The sequence below is a fragment of the Natator depressus genome, chromosome 24 (genome assembly GCF_965152275.1).
Source record: "Natator depressus isolate rNatDep1 chromosome 24, rNatDep2.hap1, whole genome shotgun sequence".
NCBI lineage: Eukaryota > Metazoa > Chordata > Testudines > Cheloniidae > Natator > Natator depressus.
In genome coordinates, this window is record NC_134257.1 from 1,604,736 (window position 1) to 1,625,474 (window position 20,739).

At 58.7% G+C, this 20,739-nt stretch overlaps 1 protein-coding gene across 2 annotated transcripts in view; it reads right to left on the reverse strand.

Moving 5' to 3' along the window:
* INTS3 (integrator complex subunit 3) overlaps positions 1-20,739 on the reverse strand; it is a 69,387-nt gene that overhangs the window by 23,058 nt on the left and 25,590 nt on the right. For both annotated transcript variants that reach the window (XM_074938345.1, XM_074938346.1), the window contains exons 7-18: positions 18,189-18,333; positions 17,058-17,187; positions 13,302-13,399; positions 11,341-11,532; positions 9,886-9,973; positions 8,676-8,755; positions 6,714-6,805; positions 5,127-5,233; positions 4,395-4,514; positions 2,757-2,886; positions 1,535-1,589; positions 354-457 (exon numbers count right to left, since the gene is read on the reverse strand). In XM_074938345.1, the coding sequence (XP_074794446.1) occupies positions 354-457; positions 1,535-1,589; positions 2,757-2,886; positions 4,395-4,514; positions 5,127-5,233; positions 6,714-6,805; positions 8,676-8,755; positions 9,886-9,973; positions 11,341-11,532; positions 13,302-13,399; positions 17,058-17,187; positions 18,189-18,333 (1,341 nt within the window). The remainder of the gene's footprint in view (positions 1-353; positions 458-1,534; positions 1,590-2,756; positions 2,887-4,394; positions 4,515-5,126; positions 5,234-6,713; positions 6,806-8,675; positions 8,756-9,885; positions 9,974-11,340; positions 11,533-13,301; positions 13,400-17,057; positions 17,188-18,188; positions 18,334-20,739) is intronic.

Genomic DNA, 20,739 nt, shown 5'->3' on the forward strand with positions numbered 1-20,739 from the left:
TGGCAGGTGGGGTACTTGGATCTGGGGTCCCCAGGCAGCAAGAGTTGGGGGACTCCCAGTGGTGTGGTGCTAACTGCCACGTGTCGCTCATGCTAAGCAGCGTGGTGGGGGGTGGTACGTGGTGCACTCGGGAGAACGGCCTCATTCACGCCCTGGGCGCTGCAGCTGTCTGCTCTGCCTTTGTGCCGTTTGCGACAGCTCTGGTGGCGCACGCTGGGCCAGACGCCGACGGGGTTTCCTCTGCTCCATGAAGCTGGGGCCTGCGGAGCAGTCAGTGGGAGCAGCGGAAGTTATAGTGGGAAAAACCCAACTGCCAGCGTGAAAGGATGAGACAGAGAAAAATAAATCCGTACTCCTCTGTGATTTCTTCTGGCAAGACCTCCCCGCGGAAGTGAGCCTTAAATAGCTCCTGCAGGCAGGATGCTAGGACGGATAACTGCTCTGAGTCAAAGTCCTCCTGGGGGAAAGAAAGGAGGAAAAAGAGAAAAAGTCACTTAAACGAAGCGCCATCTCTGATCGTCACCCACCAGCTCAGGTCCAGTCGCAAGGGGCAGGGGGAGGGCCTGGCACTGCGGTACATGGCAAGACATACTGGCTGCCGGGAACTCGTGGCCTGAGTGCCACCAGATCCATTCTGTTGCCAAGGCACAGTGACAAGAGCCGGCTGTCAGAGCTGGTTACCAGTGAGACGAGCCCCTCACAGACGCCTGGGTCTGCAGCACTTCAATATCACTGCAAGACACTCAGCCACTAATGGCTGGTAATTCAGGCCACCACTGCAAACGGCGACCGGAAACGGAGCCACGCAGTGGGCAAGAGGACTCTCCAGTCCTGCATGGGCTCAGCACACCAGGCTCTCGAACACAGCCTCCCTGAGTAGGTCAGAGACGTGGCCTGCAGATGCTGCAGCAGGCACTGGCATGGAGCCTTGTGTGCTGAAGGCGAGGGGGAGGAAATCTGCCCCATTCAGGACGTGCTAGGTTCCTGGCAAGTGGCCAGCATGACCCCAGGCTGGCTGAGGCCCCTTGGGAGCTCCTTTGGGCTCTCACCCAGACATGTGCCCCAAGCCCAGCACTATCAAAGCAGGGGGGATCTATCATGTGGATCCTTGAGATAAGCAAAACTGACAGGACGCCCCCTTGGCTCAGCGCCCAGGGGCACTCGCCATAACTAGCATTCAGGGTGGTAAATACGCCACTCTGAGACGCAAGCTGTTCAAGCACTGCCAGTGTGCCCGTCACAAGGGCATCTGGGCACTAGGCTGCCTACCCTCACCTCCCACACAGTGCAATCCCCCCAGCCTCTGGCTGCGTGCCCGGGGCCCCCGCGCTGCTCTGCGGGACCGAGACACCTTCACACAGGCGTGCTTCCCCCACAGGATGGTGCTGCTTCCAGGAGGTCTTTGCTTAGTCACATTTCCAAGGGGAAACGTGATTGCTTGGATCATGGAGCGACATCTCTGAGGCCCACCCCCCAGCTGCTCTCATGTCACCCAGCCCGTGGTAGAGCGTCGCGTCCGGCTCTGTGCAGCTACCTCCAGGACTTGATCCACAATTTCCTGCATGACCTCACACTGGGCTTCCGTATCGCTGCAGCACAAAAACAAGAGGCAATCCAAGTTACAGCGGGAGATAGCGAGAGTGGAGACAATGGTGCTTTGTACCCAGCCGGCTCTGCGCAGGGGCCAAAGGACCCCAGAGCTGGAAGGGGGAGTTTCAGAGGCCCTGCTCCAGCACGGGCAGGGAGGCATGCCTACAAGCGCACACTGCAGAGGCCAGCAGGGAGAGAACATGCTACACTGCTACAAGACCTAGCTACAAAAGCATTCTGGACACTTTATGGAAAGGCATACAAATGAGCTGACTAACAGCGTAAGACTAAATGCACTTAAAGCTGCCAGCGAGATCAGCACGCCGAGCCTGGGTCTGGGAAGCAAAGAGCTTCACCAGCCTGCTTGAGATGGAGCTAATTCCAAGGACGCTGAGGTCAAAAGGAAAGACAGAGCATTCTGCAGGGCGTGGGGACAGAGGGAAGGGAGCTGCTCTCCCAGGGGTGCCCCGGGCACTGTCCCTGAGACAGAGGGCTATCTGGGACCCGGATCGGCCAGTATCTGCAGTGATTGGGGAGCAATACCCCCAACGGCCAGCACGCCCAGCTAACCAGGGAAAAATCAAACCTCCCACCATGGCACCTCATCTGCATGGAGGATTGCAGGAGCCTTTCACCGCCTGCCCCGGGTTCCTAAGCCCCGGATGCCCTGCGGCGGTTGGGACACGTGGGCGGGGGGATAAACCCAGGCCCTATGAGGCAGGTGCTGCCCACAGAAGAAAAACCAGCACAGCTGGCACTAGCCAGCTCCCTAGGGGCACCAAGGATTGCGTGTGGCCCTGGAGACAGGGAGCAGGCTCCAGGCACGACAGGAGAGCACTGAGGCGGCCCCTGTTCTGGGGACAGAGACTCCAGGGTTCTCAGCCAACATCCCTTGCTGCCTCCCACAGAGAGTGGCTCCGAGACGGTTGCTCTGATGTGCCTGGACAGGACCCCAGTGCCTGAGGGAGACCCCCCAATAAAAGACAGCTCACAGACTTGACCCCCACACCTCCTTCTGACAAGCCCTCCATCGCAGAGGAGATAAATGCCCCACAAGGGCTTCTGGTTCAAGTGTCTGCAGCGTTGCCTCAACAGGGCTGGAGCATCCCGCATGCTGCTGCATGAGGAGACCGACACAGAACAGAGAGCGACTGGCCAAGACCCACCTTCCCTTCTGCAGTAACAGGACTTTATCCTTCAAAGACTCATCCAGCTGGTCCAAGAAAGGGGTGATGTCAACGGGCTCCTCAACGATGGTTTCTTTGATTGGATGGAACCTGAATTCCCTCTTCTTCCCTGCAGTGGAGAAAACAACTGAGGTTTAACCGAGCTGCCTGCGTGTCGAGGTCTGTAACGTGCTGGCACCACCGCAAACCTGAGAGGTGGGCACCAGCCACCACCCAGACCCAAAGGAAACCACCGTGCCACCCCTGTGCTCAGAGCGGGACTGCTGGATACAGGCGCACGCCACGTTCAGCAGGGTACGAGGTGTTACGACACCGCGGGTGGGAGGTGGGACCTGGATCCCAAGGCATTCAGAGCTGGGGCTCTGGGTCAGGCCCATCCCCAAATACTGGCACTTTGCTGGTTATCCAAAGACCCCCAGGTGCTTTATTAAGTCAGAAGCCTCACAACCCCTAGGGTAGGTAAAGGGGAGTGCTCAGAGATTGGTAAACTGAGGTATCCCAGCTGCCCCTCACCCATACCCCGTTCAGCAACGTGCACCAAGTCACAGCGTGCAGCGGTGGCGTGAGGGACAGAGCCCAGCACTCCCAGCGTCCGGCTCTAATCGCCGAAGGCCGCAGCAGAGATGGTACATCATGGAGCTGTGAGGATCAGATGGTCCAAGGGAACTGATCGCACTTTCAAGCTTCCTGTGTGTGTGGATTTGGGGCCAGCATGCCCAGCGCTCTGTGGGGCACCAGCCTGCGGCACGGCAAAAGGCAACCGGCTTATTCTCAGCCTGGGCTGCCCCACCCCTCTCTCTCAGGACCCCGCCCCACCCCAACACATCTCTCTAATCAGAGCGCTGGGGAGACTGCAGAGCTGTTCCACCAACGGCCAGCAGAAGAAATGATCCCAGGTGCCTGCAGCTTCTGAGAGCAGCAATTCTGGCCTCCAACAGACCAGCCAGCCCATGGCCCAGGTCCAGATTCCCAGAGAGGCCTGCCGCGCGTGTAACAAAAACCACATGTGCAAGCCTTTGTCAGGGGCCGGAAAGGGCTGCCTGAGAAAGGAGTGAGCCGGTTCCCCAGCAAACAGCGCACCACGGCTCGGCCCAGCCTGGTTCCCATTTCAGCGGGAGGCTCAGAAGCCAGTCAGAGCACTCGAGCCTGAGCCAGGAGGGCCTAGGAAAGCCTCCAAGGAAAGCGGAGGAAATGCTAGCCCTGGGGACGCTAAGACTCAGGAAACAGGGACCCCAGGAGCCCAGGCCCATGTGACCTTCCCCAGTGCTTGCAGGTGTCAGCTTCCCGGCACTGGTTTATGACTGCAGAGCGCTCGGTAAATGCCCAGGGCCCCCTGCACAGAGGAGCAGCTCTGCCCCCCGTGCCCTGTTTGCAGGGACAGATTTGCCCTGGGCTCAGCGACCGTGCTGTTTGCAGGGAGAAGTGGCTTTCTGGGAACCGTGCTCACGGCTTGTTCTCAGGGCCAGGTCACTGGGAAGGAAAGGAACCAGTGAGTGCGCTGGGGAGACAACGGTGCGCATAGAGGCCGCTAATTGCACTGAGTAAATACAGCAGCACTTGGAGGACATTACTGGCCAATTCCTGGTGCAGGTGGCCCTGCCGTCCACAGCCTCTCACCTTTGCTATTCAAGTCCTCTTCATCATCACTAAAGGCAGCCTCGGCATTGTCATAGCAACTGTCATCCTTGTCAGACATGTGATTGTCCATTTCCATGGAAACTGGCTCCTCAATTTTGACTGCAAAAATGAAGGCACAGGAGTCAGAATGGGAGCTGGGTTACCCTGGCCGTTCATAGCGCCCTGCGGGCAGGGCAGAGTCCTGGGGCCAGGCCGCAGCTCTCTGGGAAGAGGGCAGTGCTGGTGAGAGACCCTGCAGTTTACCTGGGGGTGCTCCCAACCCAGGGACACTATTTCGAAGCCCCACACAGAGCACAGAAGTTTTCTTAGGTACTGGCACCATGCACCACCCTTCCTGCTTAGCCATCACCCAGGCCAGCAGGAGAACCCGAGGCCAGTCCTGGCTGGCAGTGCCCAATGAGACGCGAGGCAGAGTGGAATCCAGGGCAAAGGGCTGGCAGTGATGGGCACCCAAGTTTGAAACCTTTGACCCAAGAGCCTGGCTTTCAGCAGTGCTGAGCTCCCGCAGCTCCCATGGCATTCAGCTGGTCTCTGGGGCTTGGCACCTCTGAAAATTGCTCTTGGGTTCCTAGATTCATGGCTGTAAAGCTCCAGCCACCCAGTGTAGAGCTGCCTCAGTGAGTCTGCAGCTCCAAGAGCCATGACCTGGCCAGGAAAGCTCCCCGCCCCGCCCAGCGAGAGGCGCTCTCCTGTAGGACCCGGGTGCTCTACCTTCGATAGGCGGTGAGGGTGAGCTGCAGAACTCCGGGAATTTCTCCCGCAGCATGGCACGGAGCTCCTTGTCCAGCTTGGGGTTGTCAAACAGAGGGGCCAGGGGTCTGTGTGGGGAGGAGGAAAGGGATGAGAAATGTCCAAGCCAAGATGCATTCCCCGATCCTGCCCATGCACCAAACCAGCTGGCTCCCCACACCTCCCACCTGGAACTGGGAGCCCAGAGCAGGAGCCCCCAGGCCCTGCGGCTGGTGGCAGAGGCCCAGGCTCCCTTGCCCTGGAGGAAGGTCAGACTTCAGTGCAGAAGAAGGATCAGTTGGCACTGGCCCTTCCTGCCTGGCCGCTGGTCACCCGGCGTGCCTGGGGACACACTTCAGCTCTGATGCCCTGAGACCACTAGCTCGGCCCTGGGCACTCCCCAAGAGAGAGAATCGACTGCCCACACACTCAGAAAACTACTCCGGTGGGCATTTGCTGCTGGCGACCACCATCTGCTCCCAGGGCGGGCTGGGGAGGGGGAGGAAGGAGACAGTGCTGGTGTAACTGCTGCTGCATTGCTGTAGCCCCATGGCCACCGAGTCCCCTGCCTTCGAGGGCAGGAGCGAAGAGCACAGGGAACAGCACTGGGTACTGGCTCTTCACAACTCTGCGCTGATCTCTGGCCACTTGGTTTGGCCTTCCAGCTTGGGGGACTTGAGTTCCCAGCCCCAGGCCCTGGCACAGACAGGTCTCCAGTTCTGGCAGCATCTCAGGACTGCTTCTGCCATGGACGCAATGGGTCCAGCCCAGCTCTGTCCCCCGACACTCGGCCAAAGCCACAGAGCTCTCTTGCCAGAGATGCCTCATCCAGTCCGGCAGCATCCCCTCCCTGCCCCCCAGCAAGATTAGCAGCAGCCCATTCCCACCCCTGCTGCCTGCCCCTTGCTCTGTACTGAGGGCAGCACGCCCACCCCCCACACAGCTCCGCCCACCCCATCTCAGGGCCTTTCAGTCCCCACAGTGACAAACCGCACAGGAGCTCCCTCGTTAGGAACAAGCTGGCTGGTCGGGGGACGAGTCAGGGGCCTGGGCTGGTTCATTCCCCCCTGGGGCTGGGTGTAGCCTCACTTCCACAAGACCGCTCTGCTGTGTGAGCTGCAGGCCTGGGATGTCCCCCTTCCTGCCTATGGATCCGGTGGGGTTTGTAACTCCGCTCGGAGGGCAGGGGGCTCTCGCCAGGTGCAGGGGAACCCAGCTGTTGCTAATGGCTACAATGTTTGCAGGCTGGCAGCAGATGTGAGGAAGGTACCTGCATGCGTGTTCATCTGGCAGCACAGTGGCATGTGCCTACTGGAGACATTTGTGTCCCCCTGAGAGGGCGGGAGCTCATCTAACCCATCCCTGGCCTGAGCTGTGGATCTCAGGACCCTCGCTCCGGGGCAGGATAAATCCATGGCTGTGTCTTACGCCACAGGCCATAACCCAAATCAGTTCCCCTGCTCTGCGAGGAGCCGTGAGAGGTTTGTCTTTGCTAGGCGAGAGACAGACGGAGCCTGGGCAGGGCAGGGCAGCGCAGCTGTGATTGTATTGAACCGAATGACTCCTTACGCCAGGACTCGCTTCTCCACGATGTGGGTAAGGGAGTTGAACACGCCTTGCCGGACGTGAACCTCCAGCGGCGGGTAGAAGTTGGGAATGATCTGAAAGTGGGGTGGAGAAAATAGAGTTAGTGCAGGTCCCCGAGACCTTGGGCTGGTCCCGCCGTTTGGGAGGCCGCAGACCCAGCCCCGCCAGCCGAGGGGGGTTAGCAGCTTGTCATGAGGCCAGTTCACTGCCTGTCTGGAATCAAAGTGCCCTGGCCACATGAGCAGCAGACGAACACACCCCGTTGAACTGAGAGGAGGCAGCAGGAGAGGGTTTTACTCCCATCTCCCCTTCCTTCGCCCATCCCAACGCCCATGCCAGGTTAGTAAAGAGGCACTTGGCTGGGTGACTCTGCAGCAGCATATCCTGACCCCATGTAGGAATTTGCCCCTCGCTGCTCTCGGCCGGTTTTACTGCAGAGCCGAGCATTCTGAGGGGCAGGCCCCTGGGGTCGGGAGTGAATCTGCAGAACAGGGAGTGGTGACGGTAGCGACAGGCAAACACCCACATAGGCTATGCTTGGCAAGTGCTCTTGTGGATCGTGGCCACGACAGCAGGCTGAGAGGGAGCATCAAACCCAGACATCCTGACCTTACCCACTAGAGCCCAATGCTTCCACCGAAGGGCTGGGAACAATAGCCAGAGGGAGGCATTACTCTGAGCCTCTCAGGTACCCATTTCCCCCCTTTCCTTCTGCCCCGGGGCTGCCAGTGTGACAAAGACAGCTGCTCTGCAGCCCCGGGCTGGCCCCTCTCTACACCAGCTCCTTGGATTGAAAATACTTGGCGAGCTTTAGTGTGGAGACTCCATGTGCAAAGTTTGGCTCACTGCTGTGTCCACATGCCACGTGAACCCAGCCAGCGCTGCCTGCCCCACCGGCTACCCAGCTGGGCACTTCGGCAGCTCTTCCATGATCCCCTCTAGGTTTTTACATCCTTCCCATCTCTGGGGGATGGAGCTTCAGCCTCCTCCTATCCCGACACCCCCTGGAGACAACACTCTCTGCAGGGGCTGAGCCTGCACTCCCTAACGAGGCGAGGCGTGGACAGTAAGGTTAATTGCACGCAAAGGGCAGGACAGCACAGAGCAGCCTCTCCAGCTGGATGACAGCTCCTGTAATTGCTGCCGGCCTCTGCTCTGGGGCTAAATGCAAACCCGGTGACCTGCGCTAAGATGCATTAGTGCCACTAAATAGCCCCAGGCAGTGATGGGCAGTGCCAAGGCGCTGCCAGCCTTGGCAGCTGGTCAGATCACAGTGCAGTGAGGGGCCACAACTCAGATCTCTCAGAGGGAGCCCCCGGGAACCTTCACAGAATCCGAGTGACAGGCTGGGGGGACATCAGGGAATCCCCCCGCCCCAGTGACCAGACAGAATGGCAGCTCCAAGGGTGTCTGGACTGTGCCCTCCACCCCTCTGCATCCTTCCCCCACTGCTCTCCTCGCTGCCCCTTCACACCTCTCCAGCTGTCCCCTATGCTAAGATCAGCCTCCCACCCCGTGGGCCAAGCACTAACCCCCTGCCTTCCCCCCTTCCCCAGTGCCTCTCCTGTACACCATCCTCAGGGGGCCTCCTGGGTCTGAGTCATCACCCCGCTTGGGGCCTGAGTTTGCTTTAAGCTCTTGGGAGCAGGGGCCTTCCCAATAGCCCCCCACTGAGCGGGGCTGGGGCTGGTTTCAGCAGAGGCGGGTGACGGCTCAGCCACACACCTGCTCGGCTGGTTTGCCTGCCCAAGGACATCGCTGTCAATGCAGTGAGGGTCCTCTCTGTCCTGTCAGTGGCTAGGAAAGGTCCCAGGGCGGGCAGGGGGTAGAACTGAGCCTGTCAGAAGAGCTGCTTTCACAGCGGCCCCTTGCAAGCCCAGTCCCACTGTACCAGCCGGGCAGCACAGGTGCAGGGAGCTGGGGGAGGGTGTCTCTGCAGCTTACCCGGCACATGAAGTCCAGCAGTGTGGCTGTGATGGCAGGGTGGGGCTTCATGGAGTGATTCATCACCAGAATAGCCGGCTCTGGAAGGCAGAGAGCAGGAAACTGGTCACCCTTCACTCCACACTGAGCGCCAGTACTCCACGGGCCCCCGCTGAGAACGGGAGACACCGGCAGACGGGGCTCAGCAAAACCTCCCCTCCACTCACCCAGAATGAGGGCAAGATGCCCCATTTGGCTCCTATACACCCCAACCCCATTTGCACTCCCCACCTCCCTAGAGTGTGTGCTTCGGGTCCAAGCAGGCCCTGACCCGACCAAGGGCAGAGCAGTGCCATCTGCTGTCACTCCTGCCCTTACTCCAGTGGATCCCAGCAGCCCCCCACCCTGGGGCTCAAGTGGAAGGCTGTGTGATCAGCCAGCCAGCCAGCCTCTCTCCCTCCCCCACGCTCTGGCCCACACAGGCAGGGGTGCTCCTTGGCCAGCCACAGAGCCCAGAGGAGACGTCTGCTGCTGCAGGCATGGAAACCACCGCTCAAAGCGGCTCCATCAAAGCAGCTCTCGTGCCAGCTTGCAAAGCCTTGCAGGAGTTCAAACAGGGCCGGGGGGCGGAGTGGGGCTGTTTGGAGACAAGTTATCAGGCTCTAGCAAGCTAACAGACCCCGTTATCATGGCCCGCTTTGGAACTCCCTCCCTGACCGCTGTCCAAGCGGAGAGCTCCTGGCTTTGGCTGCAGGGGCCCGGACTCCGGAGAGGACTGGGCTGCACACTGCCAGGGGAGATAGATACCATCCTGTGCTCACCAGCCTTCCTACTGCTTTGTGCAGAGTAGAGGCCTGTGTCGAGGGGGCTCCTCCCCACAGACACTGGGCATGTGGGATGGGACCCACTTTGGGCTAGCTGCAGAGGCGCCTGTCCCTCTAGGAATGGACTGAGAACGAATGAACTCACTTCAGGCAGGGTCACGGAACCGCTGGGGACAGCTGTCAGTCCCTAACGAGGGAGAGGCGGAAGATTCCCTCTCCCAGGCCACCCCCTCGAGCTGGCCAGACCCCACCTGGCTCTGGGTTAGAGGCTCTGTGGAGCCAGGCCACTCTGGAAAGTTCAATATTGGCTTGGAAAGCAGGAGAGTTCAGCGCTGGGAGGGGGGGAGGGAAAGAGGGCTGGTCCATTGTCCCCAGAGGAGGGCGGGGAGTCAGCGAGCACACGGTACCTATGTTCATGATGTTGTCCTTCTCGGGGCTGAAGAAGAGCCAGTCGTAGAACAGGGCAAGTTTGGCATTAGAAGCAGCAACGTTGGACTAGGGGAAGAGAAGCCACGTGATCAGGATAGCAGCAGCGTTCCCCTGGCCCACGCCCCCACCTATCTTCCGCTGCCCCGGTTCTGCCAGGCCCTGCCCCTGCCTTGTTTTAAAACAAGGAAGGGTGGCTGGAGCCAGGACTCCTGGGTTCTGTTCCTAGCTCCAAGGCTCTCATTCCGTTCTGCAGCCTTGGGCCCAGCACAGAGCTCCCCAGTCTGGGAGCTGGGGGTCACATCCCCTCCCTCCCAAGGGGGTGGGAGGATTCAAGCTTGAAAAGTGCTTGGAGGTGAATGGTTCTGTGTTAATAACTGCAGCATGGGCCTGGGGCAAAGGCAACTGTTCCCTGCCCCTCCTCCCCAATCTCCACACCCACCCCGCCACCCAGAGAGGAGGCCTCGCTCTGCTTTGGGAGCGAGACGGCATTTCTACAGCCCCTTCCAGCAGGGGAGCTCCCAGGGCTTCCCCGGCAGGTCACTAACCTGATAGGGAAACTGAGGCAGAGAGATGACAGTGCCTGCCCAAAGGGCAGCCAGCAGCAGAGCTGACACTGCAGGTCAGGTCTGGGGTCTATGGCCAGAGCTGCGGCTGGGGAATCCTGGAGGGAACGTGCCTGCTCTGAAGCTGCCTTCAGCCAGAGCTGAGACCCCCGTTTCCACCGGCAGCACGTCCAGATGCACCTGACAGGGCCAGTGGGGCCAGGAGCTCTTTGCAGTCTGCTACCCCGCCTCCCCCAGGAGCGGCTCCATGACCAGGCCCCACCAGGACAGGTCAGTGGGTACATTTTCATTCCCGTGTTCATTCTCTGCATTGCCCCCTTCGAAAGGATAATCATCTCCCCTCCAGCAGCTGTCCCGTCATGGCTTGTGTCTGACATGCTCAATCCCGGTGCTGGCCAGGATAACAAACAGCGAGCAGCTGAGGGGAGAGGATGGTATGTTCCCGGCAGCGCTCTGGGCCTTACCAGCGTCTCACAGAGAGCCACACAAGTGCCTATTTGGGCAGGATCCCGCAAAGCCCCTGGAGAAATGGCTGCTGGACTGTAGGCAGAGCAATGCCACATGGCATGAATGAGGCCGGGAGTGCAGTGGGCAGTGCGGGTGACTTGCCCAAAGTTACACAGCAATGCAGGGGCAGAACCAGGCTAAGAACCCAGGAGTCCGGAATCCTAGCCCTCCTTGCTGGGACACAGAGATCCAGCTTCCTTTTGGAAAATCCAACCCATGTCTCTGTCATGCACACTCCCCCAGCTACTTGCCCAGACAGCGATGAGCAGGCTGGGCTCTCTGATCAGCACTGGGTATGTTACCCCCTCCTCCCTGGTGCGTGGATGAGTCAGTGGGGGACATGGCCCTGCCCCACACGCTTACCGTGCAGGTGGTGAGCAGCCAGCCAATGATGGCCCAGCGAGGGAGGATGTCGGAGCTCAGCACCTCGTTGGACGGATGGACCACCCCACAGATGTAGCGGATAAGGTCACAGCGCAGGGACTGGCTGTCTGGGGTGGACAGGTACTGCCGCTGGAACCAGTCCTGGTACCGCTTCTGCTGGCCAAACCGCACCTGGAGGGGGAGGAGAAACACAGGTAGGGGCAGACACACGGAGTCTGGTTCAGAGACACGAGTATCTGGGAGGACAGGCCTGGGACACAGAGCCTTCATTTCGGAGCTGCCTCAGTTGCAATCCAGTGGAGGCTGTGAGTGGCCAACAGTAGCTGCAGTGACTCTCCAGCACAAACAGCCCCCCCCCCTCCCCCCAGGCAGCATCAGCAGAAACTGAAGAACAAAAGGGCCCCAGAGAAACTCCAGCCACCATCCCCCATGCACCAAGGGCAGGTTTCTCCAACAGGAAGGACAGAACTGAGCTTTCTGCCAAGACACGCCCTGCACCCCAATGCACCCTCCAGGACCCAAGTCCAGCACTCAGACCTTCAAAGTTCATTTCCTTCCCACAGCAAGCTGCCGCAGCACGGGGAAGAGATGAGCTTCGCTTCCAAGGGGAAACAAACCCTGCCTGGCATTTGCGCACCAAGAAAGGCTAACCCTGGTGTCACTGTGGAGTTCCTGTTCCCTCTGGGAAGGGGCTGCAGGTTGGCTGAGCTCAGCTCACCCACCACACAGCAACCATATAGAAAAAGCAACCCCCCAGAAACCAGCCAGCCTGCAGCAAAGCTCCCCTGCCAAACCAATGTAATGCCTTTTAATGAGTGTCTCGGGCATGCTTCGCTCAGCACTGGCCAGCCACCCTTCCCTCCCTCCGCCGGCATACGGTGGCCAGAGTGGAGAAGGCTCATGTTTTTAACCCCAGACTCCTGACTCCAGCTTCCATGTCTCCCCCATTGCAGAGATTTGCTACTCCGGGCCCTGCTACCCCAGCCATGCAGAAACCAGCACCAGCTAAACAACTGCAGCTGCAGAGGGATGAGCTCTCCTCCACCCGCCCCGCGGCATCACACACTGACAAGGGGCTAGAAGGCTATGCCTGGCCCAATCAAAGGCCACTTAACCAGACAGCCAAAGTAAACACTCAACGGGAAGCCTTTCTATATCTGGGGCCAAATTCTATTCTTGGCGACATTTGGTTTACCCCAGAGCAACGCCAATGAAGTCATAAGGAGTGACTCCAGATTTACATGGCTGGCAATGAGCAAATCAGCTGGTCCACCCGCTCTCCTCCTGCCACACCCCTCTCTCAGGGGAAGCTGGAGTTGGCTGAAGAACCAGCTTCCCTGGAAAACAAAGGGAAAGGCTGAGCAGGCCCAGCCAAGGGGGCGCCACTTCCCCCATTCTGCTGACCCCAGTGGGTCCACGGCAACCAGCAGCTGTCGCTCAGTCACTGGGTTAAATCCAGACCAGGCCGGGGCAGCTGATCTCTTGTTCCCCGTCCCGTCCAACCTCTGCCCTGGCCCCCTTGTAGAGAGGGGACTACCTGGGTCCCAGGCTGTGAAGCACCCTCCCAACCCCAGGGTGGTCTCTTCAACCCAGGGCTGAACCGCTCCAAAGGACAGCCTGGAGGGACTCTGCTCTTACCGGGCTGGCTCTGGGGATTACCGGAGGCCTCTGCTTTCCAGAGCTGTCAATCTGGCACCTTCCCCAGCGCTAAGGTCAAACTTACTTGCCTGCAACTTCACCTGCACAGAAACTGGCCTTCACCCAGCTGGCTGCACCAGGAGCAACTGGGGAAGGAGGATGGATGGGACAGGATAGAAGCTCTCCAAGGGCCCCCACCCTCTAGAGCTCATGCACCCCCAATTCCACTGTGACCAATGGTACCCTGATTCCCCCTCCCCTCTCCGCCGGCTGGGATCCCTCTGGAAGAGCAAAGCTGTTACCCGGGACGTCATGAAGAGCAGCTTCGTCTCCATGTCAGGGGTGAGCCGACAGGCCAGGAACTTGCGAGAGGTCCTCAACTGAAGGAGCTGCAGGACACCTAAGAAGAAGAAAAGCCAAGAGGTCTGTACCTGCGCACACCCAGCCAGTTCACCATGGCACCTGTGGAGAGCCGATCCCACTGTCCGCACTGACTCCTGGCCTTGCAGTGGCTCCGAAAGTTCCTGTTAGACCAGAGCTTTGGGTATCGGGAAGGGGTGGAGATTTCGCTGAGGCTCCTGCGCTAACCACTAAACCATGCTCCTCCCAGAGCTGGGAACGGAACTCAGAAGTCCTGTTAGCAGAGCAGATTCCCCATCCCTTCTAGAGCACCCCTGGGAGAAAGCACGAGGACAGTTTGGGTTTTAACCGGGGTAAATAGGTTCCCTGTCACAAGGACAAACGTAAGAGCACTGGCTTTTCTCAGACCACAGCACTGACGCAGGTCAGTCCCGGCACAGACCGGAGGCATTCTCCAGGGGCTGCGTGCGGTGGACTGCGAGTGGAACTCGTGCTCCTAGGTCAGTGAGATGCTGACAGCCTGCCTACTGCAGGGTTTGGGTCAGCCACAGCACAAGCACGGCAGGGCCGGAAGGGCTGCAAGCTCCACCTACTCCACTGCTGAGCTGTTTCCGGAGCCCGTTCACTCTGACCCCTCTCCACCAAGGCTGCCAGCGACTGTCAGCTGGGACGCAGCCACCTGTCTGCCATGAGAGCCGCCAGCTTGTCTCAGCTGCCCACAAGCCAGCAGGCCGACAGCAGCTCTCTGCTCCATTGCCAATCCCAGCCACCAGCATTCATTTGGGACCCTACAGCACGGCTGTCCCATAGCACTGGGGATGTGGGTCCAGTTTAACCCCGGCTTGTCCTCAGGGCTAGACGGGAGAGGAACCCCCGGAAGACAAAGGGGGAAGAGAGGTATAGATGAACTAGGTCCCAAAGGCCAGAGCCAGGCGAGGTGTGAGAAAGGGAGCCGTGATAGCAGCAGAGAAGGCCTGTCATTCCTTGGCAGGACTTGACTGATTTACAGATCTGCTCGCTCTGATGCGAGTGCAAGGGGTCAGAGTTACGGACACCAGGTGCACTTTGGTCTATTGGCATTGAAACCATTTCAATACACCCAAAACCCCGTCCTCACCTCCAGAGGGCGGGTGGAGAGGAGGAGAAAAGTTTTGCCTGCTTACAAGCTCAGAGCCTGTCACGGAGTGTGGGGGAGTCCAGGCCCTGCACCCCTCTTCCTGGGATTCACTGAGACTCTCAGCCAGCCAGTAAAACAGAAGGTTTATTGGACAACAGGAACACAGTCCAAAACAGAGCTTGTGGGTACACCCAGGACCCCTCAGTGAAGTCCTTCTGGGGGAGCAGGGAGCTTAGACCCCAGCCCTGGGGTTCCCTGTGTTCCTCCACCCAGCCCCAAACTGAAACTAAACCCACCCAGCAGGTTCCCTGCTGCAGCCTCCGTCCACATTCCTGGGCAGAGGTGTCACCTCCCCCTCCCCCTCCTGGCTCAGGTGACAGGCTCTCAGGTCTCCCGTCCCCAGGGCACATTCCCAGGTCAACACTCCCCCCTCCCTGCTGCGTCACATCGTCACAGAGCCCAAACGGAGAGAAGGAGCTCTGCATGGAGTGAGCTGCACATCAGGGAAAGGCAACCTCAAAAAAGCCTTGCTTAATAAACGCTCCAAGCACCCACCAGGCGCTCGGGAGGGAACGAGCGCAGCTCCCTGCATCCCCAGCTCTCCTGCAGGGCCAAGACCTCCCTTCTCTGCCAGCCCCAGCACTTCGCAGCACGCTCTCCTGGGCCTGGCCAGCCTGCACTAGTCAGGGGGTGAGGTTCGCAGCACAAGGGATTGAGTCAGTATCAAATGCGAAAGCAGACGCAAATAGCCAGCTGCCAGAGGGAACTGCGGTCCTGCCGAGTGCTTAGGCCAGGCTCTCGGCAGCACGCACAAGGGCAGAGAACAGCAGCAGTCCAAAACCAAACACCCACCAAGGCAAACTGCAGTAGGAAGGTTCTGGCGGGGCAGGACGGGGGACACACCTTATGGTGAGGCGCCAGCTGTGTGGCTGCTGTGGAGAGGAGATGGAAATGGGGACAGTTGCTGACTGATTTCCCTGGGTGAGGAGGGAGTTGCTGGGAAGCTGGAGTAGCGCTTGTGAAGTGCCCAGGCCCTCCAGGGACGAACAGCCTCAATGTTCAGCGGGAGAACTAGTTGGTGGTCGGGGTAAATTCTCAGGGAGTTTAGAGCGGAAAAAAGATGCAGGGCTGAGCACCTGGAGACTGAGGACCTCTCCCTACCCTATGGATGGGCAGGGCTGCGCACACCAAAGCCTCCAGCACAGCGTCCCAGCCCTGACACCCAGGGACCCTCCTTCAGGGGTGAGGGGAGCTCAGTTATGGGACCCCCTTCAGCCCCTGGCCTCTCTGCCGAGGCTGCCAAAGGGGAAGGAGGCTGGGATCAGGAGGCTTAATGAGGTTTTGATTAGAAGACACATGTTGCGAGCTTGCCTGAGTGGAACCAGAGTTCTTTAAAGTGCCATTAACACGGCCCCCCAGGACAAGGCATTGGGATAGCGGACTTTCAAGTCCTCCTTCAGAAAGCTCATTAGAACTGCTGCAGACAGCTAACGAGGAGACGACCTCCAGAGCAAAGAATAATTTATACTGAGACATATAAAGATCTAAAATAAAACAAGGCTATTTTAATCCGGCCTGTGCAGGGAGCTCTGTAACGGAGTGTTCCTGCTCGTCAGGTGTGCTAGCATACTGGGGAAAGATAATCACAGCAGCATCTGCTGCCCTCGCTCGATATTTCAAAGGTTCCCCAGGACTCTGTCCCGGGGAGTTTGCAGAACTCAGATGCTTTCTATCATTGGGATCCACCTTCAGCTTTGTTTTCAGTTCAGACAATTAAAAATATTAATTACAATGAAGGACGCTTTAAGTCCAGAACATGTAATCAAACTGCACCATGTTTTCCTGGGGTCTGGCTGCCTTTGTAATTAAAGCTGGCTGAATTATTGATCATGCCATCTGGAAGACTCAAAGCCCAGATGTGCACCAGGCCCTTGCGGTATGTAAGGAAATATGGAAGCCACTTGGAGACAAAGCCTGTGGCAGGAGACCCAGCCCAGGCTGCAGCCCAGCTCCGTAATCCCCACGGCCAAGGGGGCAGCAGGCAGGGCACAACTTACTGTGTTTAAGCACTGGCCAAGAGTGGCTCTGGAGGGGAATCTGGCTCTGCCAGAGCTGGACTCATGAATGGCCTTTTAGAGGTGTGCGCGCAGGGGAACCCTCTCCTCTGAGGGCCCAGCAGAACAGACCAGGATATCGGAGCTGAGAAGCAGCCAGCTGCTCGAACTCTGCTGAGGACTTACGTTCGGCCCCAGGTGAGTCATGGAGCCCCGAGGAGGAGGGATCTGCTGGAGGGGAACGAGCCCTTGGGGGACACCGGGACGTCCAGCTTCTGCACTGGATTTTCCCCACATTGCTCTGCCCACAGTCCAGCAGCGCAGGCTAAGCGGTGCTGACAGTCCTCACTCACAATCGCCTGCCCCTCGTGGTTGGCTGTGCCTAGCTGTGTGCATCTAAGAGGATGCAAAGGTGTGTACGCACAGATGCGGGATGTCACGCGCAGCTGACCTGCAGCCAGAGAGCCCCGGCAGAGCTCCAGGTGCTGCTGGCTGTGCCCGGGTAACCTTCTCTGTGCCCCACCTACCTGTGAACTGGGCACTCAGCGCCTGCGGATTGTGGATAAGGTCTTTCCAGAGCTGCTCAAACTCGGGTATCCTAGCAACGTTCTGCAAGAGTCTCACCAGGTCCCGGCCAATCATGAAGCAGTCCATGAACTTGGGGAAGGGAGAGGAGAGATCATGTATTGTTTACCTGCTCCTGAGGAGGGGGCTGTGGGGAGGGGTGGGGGGAGGCACCGGGAACATTCAGTTCTTGAACCTGGGAGCAGGCTCTGGATGGTTCACTCTTGCACAACATTTCCTCTCCTGCCCTGGCAGGCTGCTCCGCTTTTGAAGATAGCAGGTTCTAAAGGGGCTGGGTGACAGGAGGGAAGGTCAATGGCTATTTTAAAATGTTCTCTGGTGTAAAACAAACAACGGGGCCGTAAATCTAGCGCTTCATCTCCACAACTGTGGACAGTCTCTGAAGCTCAGCCCTTGAGCTGGCGTGACTGCTCAAGCATCAGGAGAAGGCGGGGGGTGGAGGGGAGACAGATGTGGGGCACAGGGGCTGACCCCTACCTGCTGCAGAGAGCCATTCGTGCCAGCAGGACTGATAACCCTGAAGGGAAGCATGGCCCCGGAGTCCTCCAGCCTCCTCTGCCAAGCCGGGGGTTCTGTGGCTTCTAGAGCACGGGTGGGGATTGGCTGCACACCACAGAGATGCTGGCATTTTGGGGGGCTGCAGCTGGACGATGAGAAGGCATCGGTGCCTGTGATGAGCTTGAGGGAAATGGGCCTGGACCTGGGACAGAGGCCCCACAGGAACTAGCCCCATAAAACCAGCTGTTCTCAGTGCCAGGGGGAAGAGAGCTGAGCTGAGAACACGCCAACCAATGGGCAAACTTCCAGCCAGGCATGCAGGGAGCAGAGCCCACCGCTTCTGATTTCACAGCAGCTGCAGGTGCCGCTGCCTGCACCCCAGACACCCCCCAACTGTATGGGACAAGCTGAAAAGGGACACAGATTGGCAGGGCTCAGGCTCCTGGCAGAGGAAGGACCACAACCAGGTGTCTGCTGGGACAAACAGGTCCCCCCCACCCCCACAACTGCACCCAGGCACTCCCTCGGAGGGGGACCTCTCCCGCTATCAGCACCCCAATCACTCAGCCCCTCACCCGTTCCCGGAGCAGGGAGATACAGAAGTCCACCTCCTTCTGGCGCAGGGCCTGGAGCTGCGAGGTGCCGTGATGGTCCACGATGAGCCGCAGGTACGTGTACACAGCCATGGCAATCAGGATATTGCTCTTCAGCACCCACTCTCTGGAAGCAAGCAAGGGACAGCACCTTGAGCCAGCACCACCCTCCTCTCCACCCAAGACCTGTCAAGCGCTCTGTTAGCATTAATCCCCATCCCAGAGATGGGGAAATCGAGGCATGGGAGGAAGCAACTTCCCCTAGGTCACACAATTCAGCAGGTTCTGACCCCCCAGCCCTGCTCTAAACACTGGATCACACGCTTTCCCGGAAGGGGTCAGGAGCAGGACTAAACAACTTACCCGGACTATAGCGAGAGCCAGTCACCTCTACCCTGCAACCCGTTATCTGTTAGGACCCCAGGCCCATCAAATCCAGCTTCTTGCATCTCCCAGCCCCCTCCCAACCAGGAGTTGGCGCACGCTCAGCCTGGCTCACCCCCAGGGGAAGCACTCACCACACAGGGATACAGGCTTTTTATCCAGCATTAGTGTGCAGGGTCCCCCACTTGGGGACTGAGTTACAGCTGGCCTTTTTAAAGCCGCATGAAGAGCAGATGGCACAGCCCTATGCTCAGCTAGCCTTTAGCTAGTGTTAGAACATCGGTACCTCCTCCTCCTCCCGGCCCCAGCTTTGTGCCTTCCATCATGCTTCCCACTTGGTCTTGGTTTATGGAGGAGATGGTATGATGGGATAACATGGTTTTGGAAATTAAATATTCATGGTAAATAGGCCCAATGGCCTGTGATGGGATGTTAGATGGGGTGGGATCTGAGTTACCCAGGAAAGAATTTTCTGTAGTATCTGGCTGGTGAATCTTGCCCATATGCTCAGGGTTTAGCTGATCACCATATTTGGGGTCGGGAAGGAATTTTCCTCCAGGGCAGATTGGAAGAGGCCCTGGAGGTTTTTCGCCTTCCTCTGTAGCAGGGGGCACGGGTCACTTGCTGGAGGATTCTCTGCTCCTTGAAGTCTTTAAACCACAATTTGAGGACTTCAATAGCTCAGACATAGGTGAGAGGTTTTTTTCGCAGGAGAGGGTGGGTGAAGTTCTGTGGCCTGCATTGTGCAGGAGGTCAGACTAGATGATCATAGTGGTCCCTTCTGACCTTAGGATTTATGAATCTGTGCCCTCATCCACCAAGTGCTACCCCTCCGCCACACCCCAGCCCTGCCAGCAACCCCTCCCCTCTCTGCCAAGAGCCTTCTCACAAGCTGTTGCCTGGCTTCTCCTATCTTCATGGCCAGCATGCTGGGGCAGGGTGGGTTTCCCTGTGTGTGCAGTTCTGCATACACTGACAGAGCCATGCAACCTCGGGCCAGCTGGGGCACCCTGCAGGGTAACTGGGTATGCCAGTGACAAGGGGAATCAGCTGCTGGGCCATAGGGAAACTTGGCCTTAGTGTAACTTTCTGCACCCAGCAGCTCTCTCATGGCATCAATAGCCAGGACCCAGTGCACACAACGCAGGGTAAACAGAACTAGAGACATCCAATGCCGGCATTAGATCGCACAAGATGAGCTTTCATTCTTCCCAGCTCAGCCTGTCAGAGCAGATGGAGCCAGCAAACATTGTGAGGGTCCAGACCAGACAGTCACATGCTACTGATGTTAACGAAGCATCAGCTTTCGAACAGCAGCTCCTCGTTTCGTCAGGCTGCAGTTCTGGGCTGCCTCCCCGCTCACGGACTACGTGCATCCTACGGTAAACAATGTGGCGCTGCCGAAAGACCCGGATCCCCAGGGCTATGGGATGAGTGGCAGCACCGGAGCAGGCTGTGCTTGTCCCCGTATTTTCAGTGAGCACAACGAGAATGGCTCCGGCAGCCTTCAGTAACACGCCAGCTACCAAGCTAGGTGCCCTCCTCACCTGGCTGAGCAAGAACGCGAGGAGAAGGAAAGGCAAACGAACAGGAGGGTGGGAGCACCGAGGGGACGGGGGAGGACTCGGAGTAAGCGGCTGTGTCTGAGAACGGCGTAACCACCAGGGAGATGCACAAGGTTGTAGCAGAGCGGCTGGGAGCAGCATCAGAGGAGAGACATTTGGGCAACACACTGGAGTCAGTGCTGCAGGGACCAGAGAAGCAGGAGGGGCTGGGAGACCAAACAGGCCTTTCCCTCCAGTGCAAGTCCTAGCTGTGTATTGCACCTGCCCCACTCACAGCGCCCGGGTCTCTAACCCGGGCAACCGGCTCCAGCCTCCGACAAGGATGGGCCCTCGCATGCTGCACAGACAGTGACACTCCTGGTCTGCCGGGCCTGGGGGGACCAAAGCTGGAGTCTCCCAGAAGCAGATGCATTCTATCAAGCCAGGCCAGCAGCTGACTAGGTTTTGCTGCCAATCTAGCTAGTTACTTTGACCACTCTCCCTGTGCAGTGCCCCGGGCCCTAACAGGCTCTAGAGGACAGGCACACAGGAGTTCTGGGACTGAGACCTTTGTCCCCTCACACGCTCTTGCCTGCTTCCAGCAC